Source organism: Nicotiana tomentosiformis, chromosome 1 (genome assembly GCF_000390325.3).
Source record: "Nicotiana tomentosiformis chromosome 1, ASM39032v3, whole genome shotgun sequence".
NCBI classification, from domain to species: domain Eukaryota; kingdom Viridiplantae; phylum Streptophyta; class Magnoliopsida; order Solanales; family Solanaceae; genus Nicotiana; species Nicotiana tomentosiformis.
The window spans coordinates 126,638,263-126,654,233 of record NC_090812.1 but is presented as its reverse complement, the minus strand read 5'-3'; the positions used below and the strand labels follow the sequence as shown (position 1 = coordinate 126,654,233).

The 15,971-nt window shown below is 37.5% G+C and overlaps 1 protein-coding gene across 1 annotated transcript; it reads right to left on the bottom strand.

Moving 5' to 3' along the window:
* Positions 1-11,070: 11,070 nt before the first annotated feature.
* LOC138909277 (uncharacterized) lies at positions 11,071-11,448 on the bottom strand. Its single transcript, XM_070200463.1, has one exon. It carries the CDS (start codon positions 11,446-11,448, stop codon positions 11,071-11,073), a length of 378 nt encoding a protein of 125 aa, XP_070056564.1.
* Positions 11,449-15,971: the final 4,523 nt, after the last annotated feature.

The following is a 15,971-nucleotide window of genomic DNA, read 5'->3' as shown; positions in this document are numbered from 1 at the left end:
TGGTAGTAGAATAAGGGTGTAATTGTGATAGATAAAGGATGACATTTGGGCCTTCGATTGAGTAATGATTTGAAGAAAAGAAAAGGGGATTTCATGAATTATACAAGATTAAAATACCGACATAAGGTGAATCACATTGGGATGCTATGAAATACGGTTATGGAAGTATGGTTTCATCTCCAGGTGTATCAGGAAAATTACTTCAAATGTTCCTCGATGTAACGTGAGTCCTAGTGACTACATAAGAGGTTTCAAGTTATCAGTGGTATATTGTAGATCATAATTGAGGTGAATCAACAATGGATGGATAAAAGTTATAAAGTATGAAATGAGATTAGGCCGTCATTCTTAAGATGAACAGTAATAAAGAAGCATTAAAGGACTTAGATTTATACATACGGGATAAGCAACGAGAGTAACCTGGAGTTTGGTAGCAGACCTCAGTAACCTGGAGTTTGGTAGAAAACCGAAGTAAGAGTTATGGTATAGTATGACCTACTTAGTTGTAGTAAAGCAATAGACACCCAGAGGTACAACTTGTCATAATTCTGTATATGTTCACAAAGTGAGGCCTAGAGATTATCTAAAGGCTGGATGAAAAATGAGAGAAGGGTCGCATAGGCGCACATACAAGGACAAAGTCGTACAGACTGCATGATAGAAGGTAGCAATAGTTACGAGATTAAAAGAATTCCGACCACAAGTCATGGTGTGAGAAAGAGGCCTAAAGGGGGGAATGCCCTGGCCTTTGGATTTATTCACAGAACAGTTGCCTAGATGGCAAAGAGAGTACTAAAGTATTCGCAAGAGCTATAGGTTATGATAATGATAAGTGCATCAGTCAATATTCGAGGACGAATGTTTCAAAAGGGGAAATGATGCTACACCCCATATTTTCGTTCGTAAAAGTATGCCATAAGTAAATTGATGAAAGCTCGTAAATGAGATGTTACATCCCGCATTTTTGTACGTTAAAGTTTCATTGTAAGTTAATCAATGTAAGCTCGGGAATGAAATTATTTCGAGATTATAAGTGTTATACTATTTCAAACAAGTGATAAGTAAATTCGTGAAGGTGATAGGGTAAGCGAATCGAAGAAAATGAGTTTCGTCGAAGTTTGACATTTGGGATAAAATACGGTCCAAGCTATAATACCCCATATTTATGGACTAGTGTCGTACAAGGTACCACATGACCATGATAGTAAGGTGTATAAAGTGTGTTAAAAGTGAGTAGTATTTTAAGTAATTTTAGATAATTTTTTATTATGTGGATAATTGGATAATTAGTGATTTAAGTAGGAGATTAACTAAGTAATTAAAAATACTTGGATAAGCTTGATAAGCCTCATAACGTGGAAGCCCAAGAAGTCTTGATCAAAGCCCAAATAATGAGTCTTAACTCATGTAACAAGGTGGCAAAATTAGAGAAATTTTGGTGGCCAAGTCATCTCCTAAGTGGGGCCCACACCCACTAGGATAAAAGACCTCTCTAATTCAAAGACAGTTGCTTATATCTAATCTTCAAATAATGGATCTTCTTTAGCAAATTGATACGAGACATCTTAATATTATAGCAACGTGAGAATTTGCGATTCTAAGGGAGTACGGTGCAATCTTTGTCAAGAATATCATACGAATTTTTTCCCACTCCGATCTTGCCGTTACATGTTTTATCGCGATTGACATATGTTAGATGGATTGTCAAGAGAATCGACTCAGGTATGTTAAGGCTATCCCTTCTTTCTTTTTGGCATAATTCATACGATACAAATAAAACGAGCAAACGCACAGCTTTCATAAATGACTCTATTCATAGAAGTACTAGGGGTGTCTATATTCTTGATTCCCCATGTGTATTATTATTATATATTCTGTTCATGGGTCTCAGAAAAATACGTAGTTGATAAAGTTCATCCGAAGGCATATTGATCTTATAACATTCTGAGAAATCTTATTAACATATTTCTTATGCATTTCATTCATTTATATATGTACATTGACCTATGACCAGATGGCGTTATATACGCATATATTATATGTATATGGGATATGGGAAAAGGTTACGGCATTATATACGCACCACCACCTGATCAACTGGTATACGTTGATGATTTTGCCCACTGTGATCGAGATGATATGATGGGATTCTCTCAGAGGCTTGATAATGTTATGTGCGCATATACCTATGCATGTTATGACATCGATACGAATATGCATGACATTATAAATATTAAACGATTCAAAGAGCTATTCAGACATACATGTTGAGCCTTTTGCTCCATGTTTCTCTCATGTCTTTTATTTACTAATTTTTATTCCTTACATACTCGATACATTATTTGTATTGACGTTCCATTTGCTCGGGGACGTTGCGTTTCATGCCCGCAGGTCCCGATAGACAGGTTGAGAGTCCTCCAAGTAGGCTATCAGCTTAGCGTAAGGTGTTGGTGCGCTCCATTTGCTCCGGAGTTGCTTATTTGGTCAGTATGGGTTGGACATGTATTGATTGGTAGGGCAGGGCCCTATCCTAACCTTTATGGTATTTATCTACTCTTAGAGGCTTGTAGACATATGTCATGTATATGGATACTTGTATGGCCTTGTTGGCCTATGTTTTGAGTATATAAAGGATCTTGCTGGCCTTATAGGCCCGTATGTCATATGTATAAGTCGGTACATCATGTTGGGTCATCCTATGATGCATATTTACACATATTTTATTATAGTTATCTCACAATAGCCTTTTCGGCTCATTTACCTATGACAGTATGATACAAAATATACATTACGTTTTGGGTCGTGACAGTCGTTTTGCAGTACATTCTGCGATCGCATATCCATTTCACGGTCCGCATTTTCTATCGCAGATTTGGCTTAAAGAATTTTGTTGGGTCATTCTGCGGACTGTAGACCTCTCGCAGACCGGTCCAGACTAGCCCAGTTCTTTGTATGATTCATACGATACAAACGAAATGTGCAAACGCACAGCTTTTATAAATGACTCTATTCATAGAAGTATTAGGGGTGTCTATATTCTTGATTCCGCATGTGTCTTATTATTATATATTTTGTTCATGGGTCTCAGAAAAATACGTAGTTGATAAAATTCATCTGAAAGGCATATTGATCTTATAGCATTCCGAGAAATCTTATTAGCATATTTCTTCTGCATTTCATTCATTTATATATGTACATTGACCCATGACTAGATGGCATTATATACGCGTATATTATATGTATATGGGATATGGAAAAAGGTTACGGCGTTATATACGCACCACTACCTGATCAGCTGGTATACATTGATGATTTTTCCCATTGTGGTCGAGATGATATAATGGGATGCCCTCAGAGGCTTGATGATGTTATGTACGCATATACCTATGCATGGTATGACATTGATATGCATATATATGACATTATAAATATTAAACGATTCATAGAGCTATTCAGACTTACATGTTTAGTCTTTTACTCCATGTTTCTCTCATGTCTTTTATTTACTGATTTTCATTCCTTACATACTCGATACATTATTTGTACTAACGTCCCATTTGCCTAGGGATGCTGCGTTTCATGCCCGCAGGTCCCGATAGACAGGTGGAAAGTCCTCCAAGTAGGCTATCAGCTCAGCGGAAGGTGTTGGTGTGCTATATTTGCTCCGGAGTTGCTTATTTGGTCAGTATGATTTGGACATGTATTGATTGGTATGGCGGGGCCTTGTCCCGACCTTTATGGTATTTATTGACTCTTAGAGGCTTGTAGACATATCTCATATATATGGATACTTGTATGGCCTTATCGGCCTATGTTTTGAGTATATAAAGGATCTTGCTGGCCTTATAGGCCCGTATGTCATATGTATAAGTCGGTACATCATGTTGGGTTATCTTATGATGCGTATTTCCTCATGTTTTATTATAGTTATCTCACGATAGCCTTTCTGGCTCATTTACCTATGATAGTATGATACAAAATATACGTTACGTTGGTACTTGGTTGAGTAAGGTATCGGGTGCCTGTCACGGCCCATCGGTTTGGGTGGTGACAGTCGTTTTGCGGTCTATTCTGCGGTCGCATAATTGGTCTGCGGACTGTAGACCTCTCGTAGACCAATCTAGACCAGCCCAGTTCTTGGCATCATTTTCGCGGTCTATTTTTCGGGCCGCATATCTATTATGCGGTCCATTCTACGACCTCAGACCTGCGTTCGGAGGATCCATTTTCCCTATTTTATAACCCGTCCCCATTTTAATAAATTGCCTTAGGGACTTATTTTGGAACGATTGTCTGATGATTTTAGAGATAGGTAAGAGCATTTTAGAGAGAGAAGGAGAAAACCTAGCATTCTAATCATCCAATCTTCCACCAACCTTCAAGAATCAAGGAAGTAAATCACTAGATTATCATCTATCCGGGTAAGTCCTACTCCTAAGCTTTCATACACGAGGTTATGAGTTCTAGTATATTATGGGGTTGAAAATAGGCCATGCATGTGACAATAGGTTGTAGTATGTGGGATTAATGAACTATTTTTGTTAGTTTCTTGTTGAAATTGGATGAGGGAGGAAGGGATTACCATTGTAGAGCTTTATAGTCTATTTTACATACTAGGTGTTTGACAAAATTCCCAAGAGAGTTACACCATAAGAATCCTTCTAATTATTATCCAATTTTTGCTATCTTCCTATAGATTGCTATTGCTAGAAGTGTTGGGTGTTGTAGTAACTTAAGGAAAGCTCAAACAAGGTATGTTAGCTAAACTACTCTCTTAGAATTGAATTCCATGATGTTCCTGTAAGTTTCAAGTATGGTTGGTTCAAGTTCCTTATTCCCATGTTCCGAGTTGTTCCCAATAAATTCGATTGTCCTGAGTAAGCCAGTTTCGAGAATTATGTATTCAAAATGTGTTCCGAATATTCCTATCACATTATGTTATCCTTCGGAAATGTGTTCGAGAATGATATGCTTATTAAAATGTGATGGCTTGGGTCGTGTTTCAAATGAAAGTCCATTATGCTTAAATTGGAAAGAATACTCCATGCGTCTAAAACTCCAATTGTTTATATGTGTACCTAAAGTCTTAATTTGAAATGCCTTGTTGTTGATAATCTATAAGGATGCTTGAAAGTGAAAGAAGTGGGTTGGATATATAAAGTGTGGCCAACATGCCAAGAATGAATATTATACTTGTGGCCAATGGTGCCAATAAAATGAAATGATGTGAGAAAGGTTATGAAATGAGCCTTGATTCAACTGTTCCAAATTGACTTCGAAAATAGATTTGCCTAAAAGCTTATGTAGCCAAGTCATGCCCAAATGTGGCTGTTTTGACTAATGTTATGCTTTGTAAGTATTTCCAATGTGTTTTGAGCTCTTGTGTCTTCATGAGTTGAAATTGTGTATTGCCCTTTTTGGGGTAAAGTATTTCAAGAACAAATGATGTGTTACACGTTTATGATTTTAACTTGTGCTTCGATTGCCAATCATTTTACTCCATTTCTTGGAAAGAAATCCATTGTGTTTAAAGTCTTCATTTTTAATAAACCTAAAATTGTGATTTTCGGAATAATCTATTTGTTGATATTATGATGATGATCCATGAAAGTAAAAAAATAAAAGTGTGGAATATGAGATATGACCACTGTTCCATGAATGAAAAATCATAAGTATGGCCAAGAGAGCCAAGGAAATATTGATGTTGTGAATGGTTGAAAATACTAATGAAGATATATATATATATATATATATATATATATATATATATATATATATATATATGTGTGTGTGTGTGTGTGAAAGATAAAGAGGTGAATATAAAATATATTTGTACTTTTGTTTCCCTTATGTGCAAAATAAAAAAATATTTTCTTGGGAGTATCGTTAATCACCGAGGAAGGGTAGGTAGGAATAACCTAACCCCGAAACTACACGTACCAGTGTACGGTGCATTGTGATATTCCCCTTATTTGGGATGAGATTGTGTTGATGAGAATATTCCCCTTTATTGGGATAGGTGATTACTAGAAAAGGGTGATGTCGATCCACACGGCATTGTGGTGAGACGGCCTAACCGGTCAGGTCATGATCGGACTCCGTGAAAAATACACGGTGGCATAACTATATCGGTACTAATTATCTCCCAACCAAAAATATATATATTATTTCTGCGTTTTTAAATTGTTATATTTTAACTGGGCATTTGGATATTGTTGATTGTGACTTACTGTTTCTATGATTTTCCCTTTCTTATATTGGCATTCTATTTTGAAAGAGGACATGTAGCTTTACATACTAGTATTATTCCATATGTACTGACGTCCTTTTGTCGGGGGTGTTGCATCTTCAATGGATGCAGGTGGTTCGTCAACGGGCAATTTTGATCTTCGTTAGCAGTTACTCTCTATTCAGCAGATTTTGTTGAGCCCTACTGTGTTCCGAGCTTCATGTCATTTGACATTGTACTTTATGTTTTGAGGTATAGCCGGGGCCTTGTCGTCGGCACTTCTATACTACTCTTCTGTTATACTTAGAGACTCCGTAGACAGGTTGTGGGTGATGTTTGATGTTGGGAATAAACTAGTAAGTGTTGGTATTTAGGCAAACATGTTTTTCTTCATATCTATAAACTTGTAATATTTTGGATCATAAATGAATATCCTTTAGTAATTGGAAAAAGAATGTGGAACACTTGACTCTTCTCATGTGTATCACTTGCCACTGATTCTTATATTGTTAATGGGCAAGGTTGGGTAGAAGGCATCTAGCAGGCTTGCTTAACCGATGTATCTCGGTTGAGCGTCGATCGCGCTCCCCGAGGTCGGGGCGTGACAAACAATTCGTAACAATATAATAAAAATAGTACAAGTAATAACTCCAAGACATGATGCTTAGCTCATTCACAGTTACGGAAAATTGGCATGCTTCTCAGATCTAACAGTAAAACCCAAATCTTTCACCGAAATCACCAAAATATGAGTATCAGAAAATTTGTGATTTTTCCCAAAACCTTTCAACAACAGATAAGATGTTTCATTATCAGATAGCATGAGGAAAGTACATCTCTATGCCTACATTTTAATGTGCATGTGAAGTCATGAATGTCACAATACCGTACAGCATGAGGACATGCATCTCTATGCCTACATGCCACGTATGCATGTCAAATGTAATGCATTACAGTGATGAACTCATGAAATCACACTCTTAGAGTACTCAATCTCATTGTCTCACACACTCAATCACTCGGCACTCGACACTCAGTACATGTATTCGCTGCTGGTATGTCAGACTCCGGAGGGGCGGATCCTGCCAAAGCGCTAATATTAGCCAACATGGCATGCTGCGGCGTGCAGCCCGATACCAACATGAATCAAAAAAGCCGGTTGTGGCACACAGCCTGATCCCATATATATCAGTCACAATCAGGCCCTCGGCTTCACTCAGTCATCAATCTCTCCAGTCTCTCGGGCTCACAAATCTCATGCCAATCAGCCCAAAAAATGATCCATGATGTAACAATAAATGATAACAGAGACTGATATATGATCTGCAAATAATGAATGTGACTGAGTATATAATTACAATTTAAGCAAATAACTCAACAACAGAAATGACCTGAGTGTGTCCCAACAGGATAAGCATATAGCCTAAACATGGTTTCTAACATGGATCACAACTCAATTACTCTAGCACGTAGAAATTTCAAGGAATAAAACAAGATTAAGTAACTACACACTACCACATAATCAACCGAGTCATAATTCACATGGTGCACGCCCACACGCCCGTCACCTAGGATGTGTGTCACCTCAACACCAAAACATAACACGTATATTCAGGGATTCATACTCTCAGCACCAAGTTTAGAAGTGTTACTTACCACGAACAAGTCGAATTCAATACCGAGCAAGCCAAATAATACTCCAGAAATGCCATCCCGCGCATACCGACCTTTGAACGGCTCAAAACCTAATCCATGTGGTGAAAATCGCCTCAATCCAAGCTCCATAGCTCTAAATATGTTAAAATGGCCGAAATTGCCGAAAATAGAGTGCTTATAATCACTGCACGAATCAATGGATTGCGATCGCAAAAATACCATCGCTATCAGGAAGAAGAAAGATGCACTGCCCCTCAAATACTATACGCATTCGCGAGCCTCCTCATGCGAACGCGATGCCCACAGATGCAAAATTTCCGACAACATGGACTAACCTACCGGAATGCGAAAAAGGAATCACCAGCACCTAGCTCTCAGCTCAGCTTTATGTGAACGTGACCTCTCCAATGCGAATGATACTGTAACCAACACAAAGTTACGCGAACACGATCATCCAATCGCGACCACGATGAAGAACGTTCCCAGCTATTGATTATCCTCTACACGATCGCACCTCCACCATAACGATCGCGAAGAACAATGGGGCACCAGACACCAGCAGAACCAGCAATGAAAATATGAAGAAAATAGCGCAAAATAAATCTGAAACATGCCCGAGCCCGTCATAACCATGTCTCAACATACCAACAAGTCTCATAATATAACACGGACCTACTCAAGGCCTCAAATCACACATAACAACATCAAAATGATGAATCGCACCTCAAATCAAGCTTAATGAACTTTTTGAACTTTCAACTTCCAAAACTCGTGCCGAAGTATATCAAATCAAACCGGAATGGACTCAAATTTTGCATACCAATCCCAAATGACATAACGAAGCTATTCCAACCCCCGAAACCACAATCTGAACCCGATATCATCAAAGTCAACTCCCGGTCAAACTTATGAATATTCCTAACTTTCAAATTACCAATTTTCGTCAAATAGTGCCGAAACCTTCTAGAATTATCCAAATGCAAATCCGAGCATACGCTCAAGTCCAAAATCACCATACGGACCTAACAGAACCATCAAAACTTCGATCCGGGATCAAATATACAAAAGTCAAACTTGATCAACTCTTCCAACTTAAAGCTTCAAGCATGAGAATCTTTCTTTCAAACTAATCCCAAATCACCTAAAAATCAAAACCGACGATTCACACAAGTCATAAAACATATTTCAAATAGCTAAACGGAGTTCAAATGCTCAAAATGACTGGCTGGGCCGTTACAAGAAAAGGAAGCTAGTACTCAAAATGACCTATCAGATCGTCACAGTTTGAGTTCCGAGAGGCTCGGAACTAGCTTGGAACCATTACATGCAATGCAACTAGTGAATTGAAGGATTGCAAAAAATTAACTTTAAGCCTCTATTTGAGTATTTGCGCCTTGGTCTGTGTTTGGAAACCTTAGATGGGTTCATATGATGCTTTTGCATTTGTGTATATAGTTGGTTTTATTCCAGAGAGGTTTAGTGGTTGACGAGCGCTAAACACACTAATAAAATAAGCTCATGTTGCGTCAAAGATAGTATAAAAAGTATTGTATTTACATGGATTGCTTCAAATAATGTTCTTGTAATTTTTGGCTTAACACTATTTAGGAGAATTAATTCTTGAGGATTGATGTGATAAAAATCCATGAGTATTAACTAGTAAACAAATAAAATGATCACAACAAAACTGAAAATTGGGCAACGACGGTTGACTATCAATAAGAGAAGTAAGGGCCATTGACTAGACAGATGCAAGATTGTTATCCAGGATCTATCTCCGTTCAAGATACACTTCTAAGGTTCTATTGATTCTCACAAATTCAATAGTTGATTAGGTTATTCTTGAAACTAAGATTTTTCTCTTGAATGAACCTAATCTCTACAAATTAAACTAATATGAAGCGTGTAAAAATATGCAAGAAAACATTGATGTGAATGATCTTCGGAGAAACTTCTCAAGAATATTTCCCTAACTTGGTTCAACTAGTAATTTAAAAATCTCTTATGACTATTTAAAAGAATCAATAAAGCAAATCAAATAAGATAATGTGAGATATTCGCTAATTATTCCTCTTTCGATTAAATAAAATAGTAAACAATTCCGTAATTCTATTCAAAACTATATCAATGAATTCACACAATTAAACAAGAGTCAAATCTATAAGCAATGATCAAAACACCATGTCTATCAAAACCCTAAGGTAATGTCACGATCCAAAATCTCACTTAGTCATGATGATATAAAACGTAACCCGTTAGGGTATCCAAACAACATATAACACATCTCGAAAGAAAAATTATCAATAAGAAACAAATAAAATTACAAAAATTCATATAACTATCACAAAGACAGGTAGTACAAGTCATGAGCGACTAAGAATAAGCATAAGAATAGAACTCTGATATGAAGAAAGATTACATCATTTGTTTGAAATTGACATAAACAGAAATATAGGTCCTAAACTACAATGAACAAAGTGGTAGCTTCTAACTGGAATGGTGGTACATCTTCAATGCTGGCATTCATCATCCACAACAACTCAGCTTCAAAATATGAGTGCAAGGTGCAAAAGTATAGTATGAGTACAACCGACCTCTTGTACTCAGTAAGTATCAAGACTAACCTCAACAAAGTAGTAACGAGGTTTAGTATAAAAGATATTTACTTTAAATAACCTATGCAGCTCAAAAGCATATATAATACTCCCCCCCCCCCCCCCCCGTTTTAATTTATGTGAACTTATTTGACTAGACACGGGATTTTTGAAAGAAAAAACAAAAGAAGATTTTTTAACTTGTGGTGTAAAATGAGTCACATATATTTTGTGGCTTTAAATCATTACACAAAGGTAAATTATTTTCAAATGCTTTTCCGAAAACATCCGCAACCGAGAGTTGAACAAAAGCACAAGATCACCTTCTTTGAATTCTTTGTTTCGGATATACTTGTCATGAAGGTACTTCATCTTGTCCTTATACAAGGACGAACTGGAGTATGCATGGAATCGAAACTCATCAAGTTCATTCAATTTCTCCACCCAAAGATTTGCAGCTACATCCCACTCAAGGTTAAGCTTCTCCAATGCCCACATAGCCTTATGCTCAAGTTCCACTAGAAGATGACAAGCTTTCCCGAACACTAACCGATACGGAGACATACCAAATGGTTTTTTGTAAGCTGTTCTTTAAGCCCAAAGAGCATCGTCAAGTTTCTTTGACCAATCTGTGCGGTTGGCATTCACAGTCTTTGACAGAATACTCTTGATCTCCCGGTTGGAGACTTCAACCTGTCCACTTACTTGAGGATGATATGGGGTCGACACTTTGTGAGTGACACCATACTTAGAGAGTAAAGTATCAAAAGCTTTGTTGCAAAAGTGTGATCCCCCATCACTAATAATGGCCCTTGGAGTACCAAACCTTGTGAATATGTTCTTCTTCAAGAAAGCTACCATACTCCAAGCTTCATTGTTGGGCAAAGCCACAACTTCAATCAATTTGGACACGTAATCCACAACTACCGATATATAGGTATTCCCACATGAGCTCACAAACGGGTCCATAAAATTAATGCCTCAAACATAATAAATATCAATCTCTAGGATGGTGGTGAGAGGCATCTCATTTTTCTTAGAGATCCCACCGGCCCTTTGGCATTCATCACAACGCTTAACGAGATCGCTAGCGTCCTTGTTACCACCATATGCGAAGAGTGGAAAGCTTCAAGAATACCCAATTATTATTATTCTAGTACACATCTTCGGATAACACCATCAGTACAAATTTTGAAGAGATATGGCTCATCCCAATAATAGTTCAGGCAGTCCCGTTTGAGCTTCTTCCTTTTGGTTTGAAGAGAACTCATTCGGAACAATGCCACTCACAATATAGTTTGCCACATCGGCAAACCATGGCATCCCAGTCATAGAAATTGAAAGGAGTTGTTCATCAAAAAATGAATCATTGATCTCAAGGCCATCATGTGGCCTCGCCTCCTCCTCCAATCGAGACAAGTGGTCCGCCACTTGATTCTCACTACCCTTGCGGTCTTGAATCTCTAGATCAAACTTTTGCAATAGAAGCACCCACCGCATCAACCTTGCCTTAGAGTCTTTTTTGCTCATCAAATAACAAAGTGCCACATGGTTGGTGTGAACAATCACCTTTGTACCCATTAGGTACGGGCGGAACTTCTCCATAGCAAAGACAATGGCTAGGAGTTCTTTTTCGGTCACTGTACAGTTGACTTGGGCCTCGTTCATGGTCTTACTAACATAGTAGACCGGATGAACGATCTTGTTAATTCGTTGCCCCAATACCGCTCCAACCTCCACATCGATTGCATCACACATGAGCTCAAATGGCAAGCTCCAATTTGGCGCAGTGATAATAGGAATGGTACTCCACTTATACTTGAGTACCTCAAATGCCTTCAAAAGGTCTATAGTTCCTTCCGTACCTTCTTATTCTAAACCCCCGGAGGAAAGTACAACTGAAAACGCAACTTCAGTTATAGGTAACGACAAGGGGAAAGTCAAGGGAGTAGATTTCTCCCATACATTCCCGAAAGTCTATTACCAAAATCATCCCGCTAGTCCAACCCCTAGCGATATGTACCCCCCTCAGGAAGATGTTCCTGAATTCCTTAAGATGATTAGGTCAGGCGACCCTTATATGCCAGATCAAAAGAAAATTGATCGTCAATGGACTCATCCTGACAATATACCAAACAAAAAATGGAATGTAGCCACTTATTCTCTCAAGCAAAGAGAAAACTTCAGAAATTGTTGGATGTCAAACATGAAAAGAATGAGATGTGAAATCGACTTCTTTAGATGGTTTGAAATATCCGGCAAGTTCGAAAGCCAAAAGGACTGCTTACAAGTCCTTATCAACAAGTGGTATACTGCTAACAACAAAGTTGTTGAGTCTGTTACTCCTCCTCTAGAAGGAATAAAAATCCCAGTTTCAAACACTATTGTCTCTGCCTCTCCTTCCAAAACCAAAAGCGAGAAGCCAAATAGTGTAGTTGTCTGTTCAGATATTGATCGAGTTATTGAGAAAAACAACTATACCAATTAACTCCTTCATATTGTCTCCAGATAAATAGAAGACTCCAAAGAAAAATCTTTATTTAGTGGAAAACCTACTCTTTCACAACCTAGCACTAGTCAGAATATTGAACCAAACCCAGGTTTCGAAATTACTGAGTTCTCCAAAGAGAAGTACCCAAAACTCAAAGATACCTTTGAAGTCACTAGTAACGTTCTTGACAAAATCAACAAACAGTTAGCCAGTTTCACTATTTCCAAAGACATATCCAAAGAAGGGAAGATATCCACTATCCAAGAGAAGGAAGCCCCTCTTCACAAACTTTCCAATGACCGCTTTCATAATTATAAGAATTATCATAAGCGTCCTTCATTTTCTGATATTCAATATGAGGAGAACCATTTCCTTACCTCTACTTCTCATGAAGGAAGAAGCATAATTGAATGAAATATTGATGCTTTGGCAGAGCATCAAACATACCATAAACTCCATGAAATGGGAGTTTGCATTACAGCTTACAAGATAAAAGGATCTTCTAACAGAGAAGCCGCCTCTATGATTGTAGCTAGATTTACAGGCATGTTGAAACATTGGTGGGATAATTATTTCACCGAAGATGTTAGACAAGCCATCTACTCTGCTACAGCCATCGAAACTGTAGTTAAAACTGAAGGTACTACTATGGAAACTACCTCCCAGGTAACTAGAGAAGACGCTTGTGCTACCCTTCTCTACCACATAGAAAAGCACTTCATCGGAGAGCCCAAACTCTTCCGGGATAGAAGTTTACAAATCCTAAACAATCTATCTTGCCCATCTTTAGATGACTTTATCTGGTATAAAAACCAATTCATCAGCTAGGTTATGATTAGACCTGATTGTCATCTACACTTCTGGAAAGAACGCTTTATCAGCGGACTTCCCCCCTTATTCGCAAGCAAAGTCTGAACCAAAATCCAAGATCGTTGTGAAGGTAAAATTCCTTACCATCAGATGACCTATGGGTATATTGTTAGCATCATCAACGTTGTAGGTCTCAAACTCTGCACAGACATCAAGCTCAAAAATCAGCTCAAAAAAGAGTAATACTCCTCTAGAAGAGAATTAGGAAGCTTCTGTCAAGACTTCGGTTATACAAACATTGTCGCTCCCTCTATTCACTCTTCTAAGAAATAAAAAACCTATAAATCTTCCAGAAAGATTCGTCGCCATAAAACTCGGAGAAATTCCGAAGATCCTCCTAGGAAAAAGTCCAAATTCAGAAGATCTTCAAAATTTTCTAAAGACAAAGATGTCTGTTGGAACTGTGGTAAAACCGGTCATAGGGCTAACCAATGCAAGTCTGACAAGAGGAAGAAGAAGATCAATCTCCTAGAGATTAGTAAAGATACCAAAAGGGAACTCTTCTCTATCTTAGAGGAACCCAATTCAGATTCTTCTCCCAATTACTCGTCAGACGAATATAGCGATGAAGAAGACATCAACATCACTTATAATTCTGATTCAAGCCAATCTGGTAGCGAATGCCACTGTTCTGGAGCCTTTTGTACTTGTGACAAAACCCCAGTCTCCATTAAAGTTTTATCTAATAGCTCTAAAGAGGCTCTTTTCGATGTCGTCCAACACATCAATGATGACGAGTCTAGGAAGAGATATTTGATAGAACTCAAAAATCTTATCCTCGCTCATCAAGATGACAAACCCAAGTCAAGGTCAGTCGTCGAACCATTCAGCATGAAGCATGTCATGGCTCGCTTTGACAAGCCTTCTGAACCCTCGATCTCTGATCTAAGATATGAAGTCTCTGAACTTAAAGAAGAGATTAGGGATATCAAATCTAGACTTGGAAAAGTCGAACTTGATGTTCTTACAGAACAGGTTCTCAAGCAAGCTAAGACTTATGAACATAAGTCTGAAAGCAAAGACGAACCTGAGCTTCATGAAAGTGAATATCATTCAGAAAATGATAACTCTACCAACCTTCATCTTACTCAGGATAAGACTTCTTCTTCCCAAACTTCCGGTCTTACGGTTATTACTAGTATCAAACCTCAGAGTTATAATATTCCCATCAAAATTGTTATTAGCAAACACTTTGTTATTAAAAAAAAATGTTTACTTGACAGTGGTGTAGATCACAATTGTATCATGAAAGGTATTGTTCCTACTCAATATTTAGAAAAAAGTACTTCTAAACTATACTCCGCTACAGGAGAACAACTTCATATTAATTATAAGCTTTCTAAAGCTCATATCTGTAATAATGGCATTTGTTTAACAAATGATTTTATTATTACTGAGGAAATAAATGAAGATATCATTTTAGGTATTCCATTTATTACTCAAATAAAACCTTTCATCACTGATTTAAATGGTATCTCCACACACATTTTAGGAAAAGATTTACACTTTCCTTTTGTTAAAATTCTTTAACAACATGAAAGTAATTTTATTAGAAAAAATACTATTTTTCGCATTAACAAACTTTCTCAGCATATCACCTTTTTAAAGGATGAAATAAAAGTTAAGAAAATCGAGCAGATTTTAAAGTAAAATAGCCAATCTTCAAAGCATCTTTAAAAAAGAAATATGCTCTGATTTTCCTAACGCTTTTTGGGAAAGAACAAAGCATTTAGTCGAACTTTCTTACATTGAAGGATTCAATGAACATGTCATCTCTACCAAAGCAAGACCTATTCAAATGAATCATGAAATGATGGAAACTTGTAAAACTAAGATTTCAAATCTCCTTAAGAGTAACATTATTCGCCCCTCTAAATCTCCTTGAAGTTGTTCTGCCTTTTATGTTAATAAGAGCGTAGAGAAGGAAAGAGGTGCATCAAGATTAGTTATAAACTATAAGCCTTTGAATGCTGTCCTTAAATGGATTAGCTATCCCATTCCCAACAAAAGGGATCTCTTAAAGAGAACTTATAAAGCTAATGTCTATGGCAAGTTTGATATGAAATCTAGTTTTTGGCAAATTCAAGTAGCCGAGAAAGACAGATACAAAACTGATTTCAACGTTCCCTTC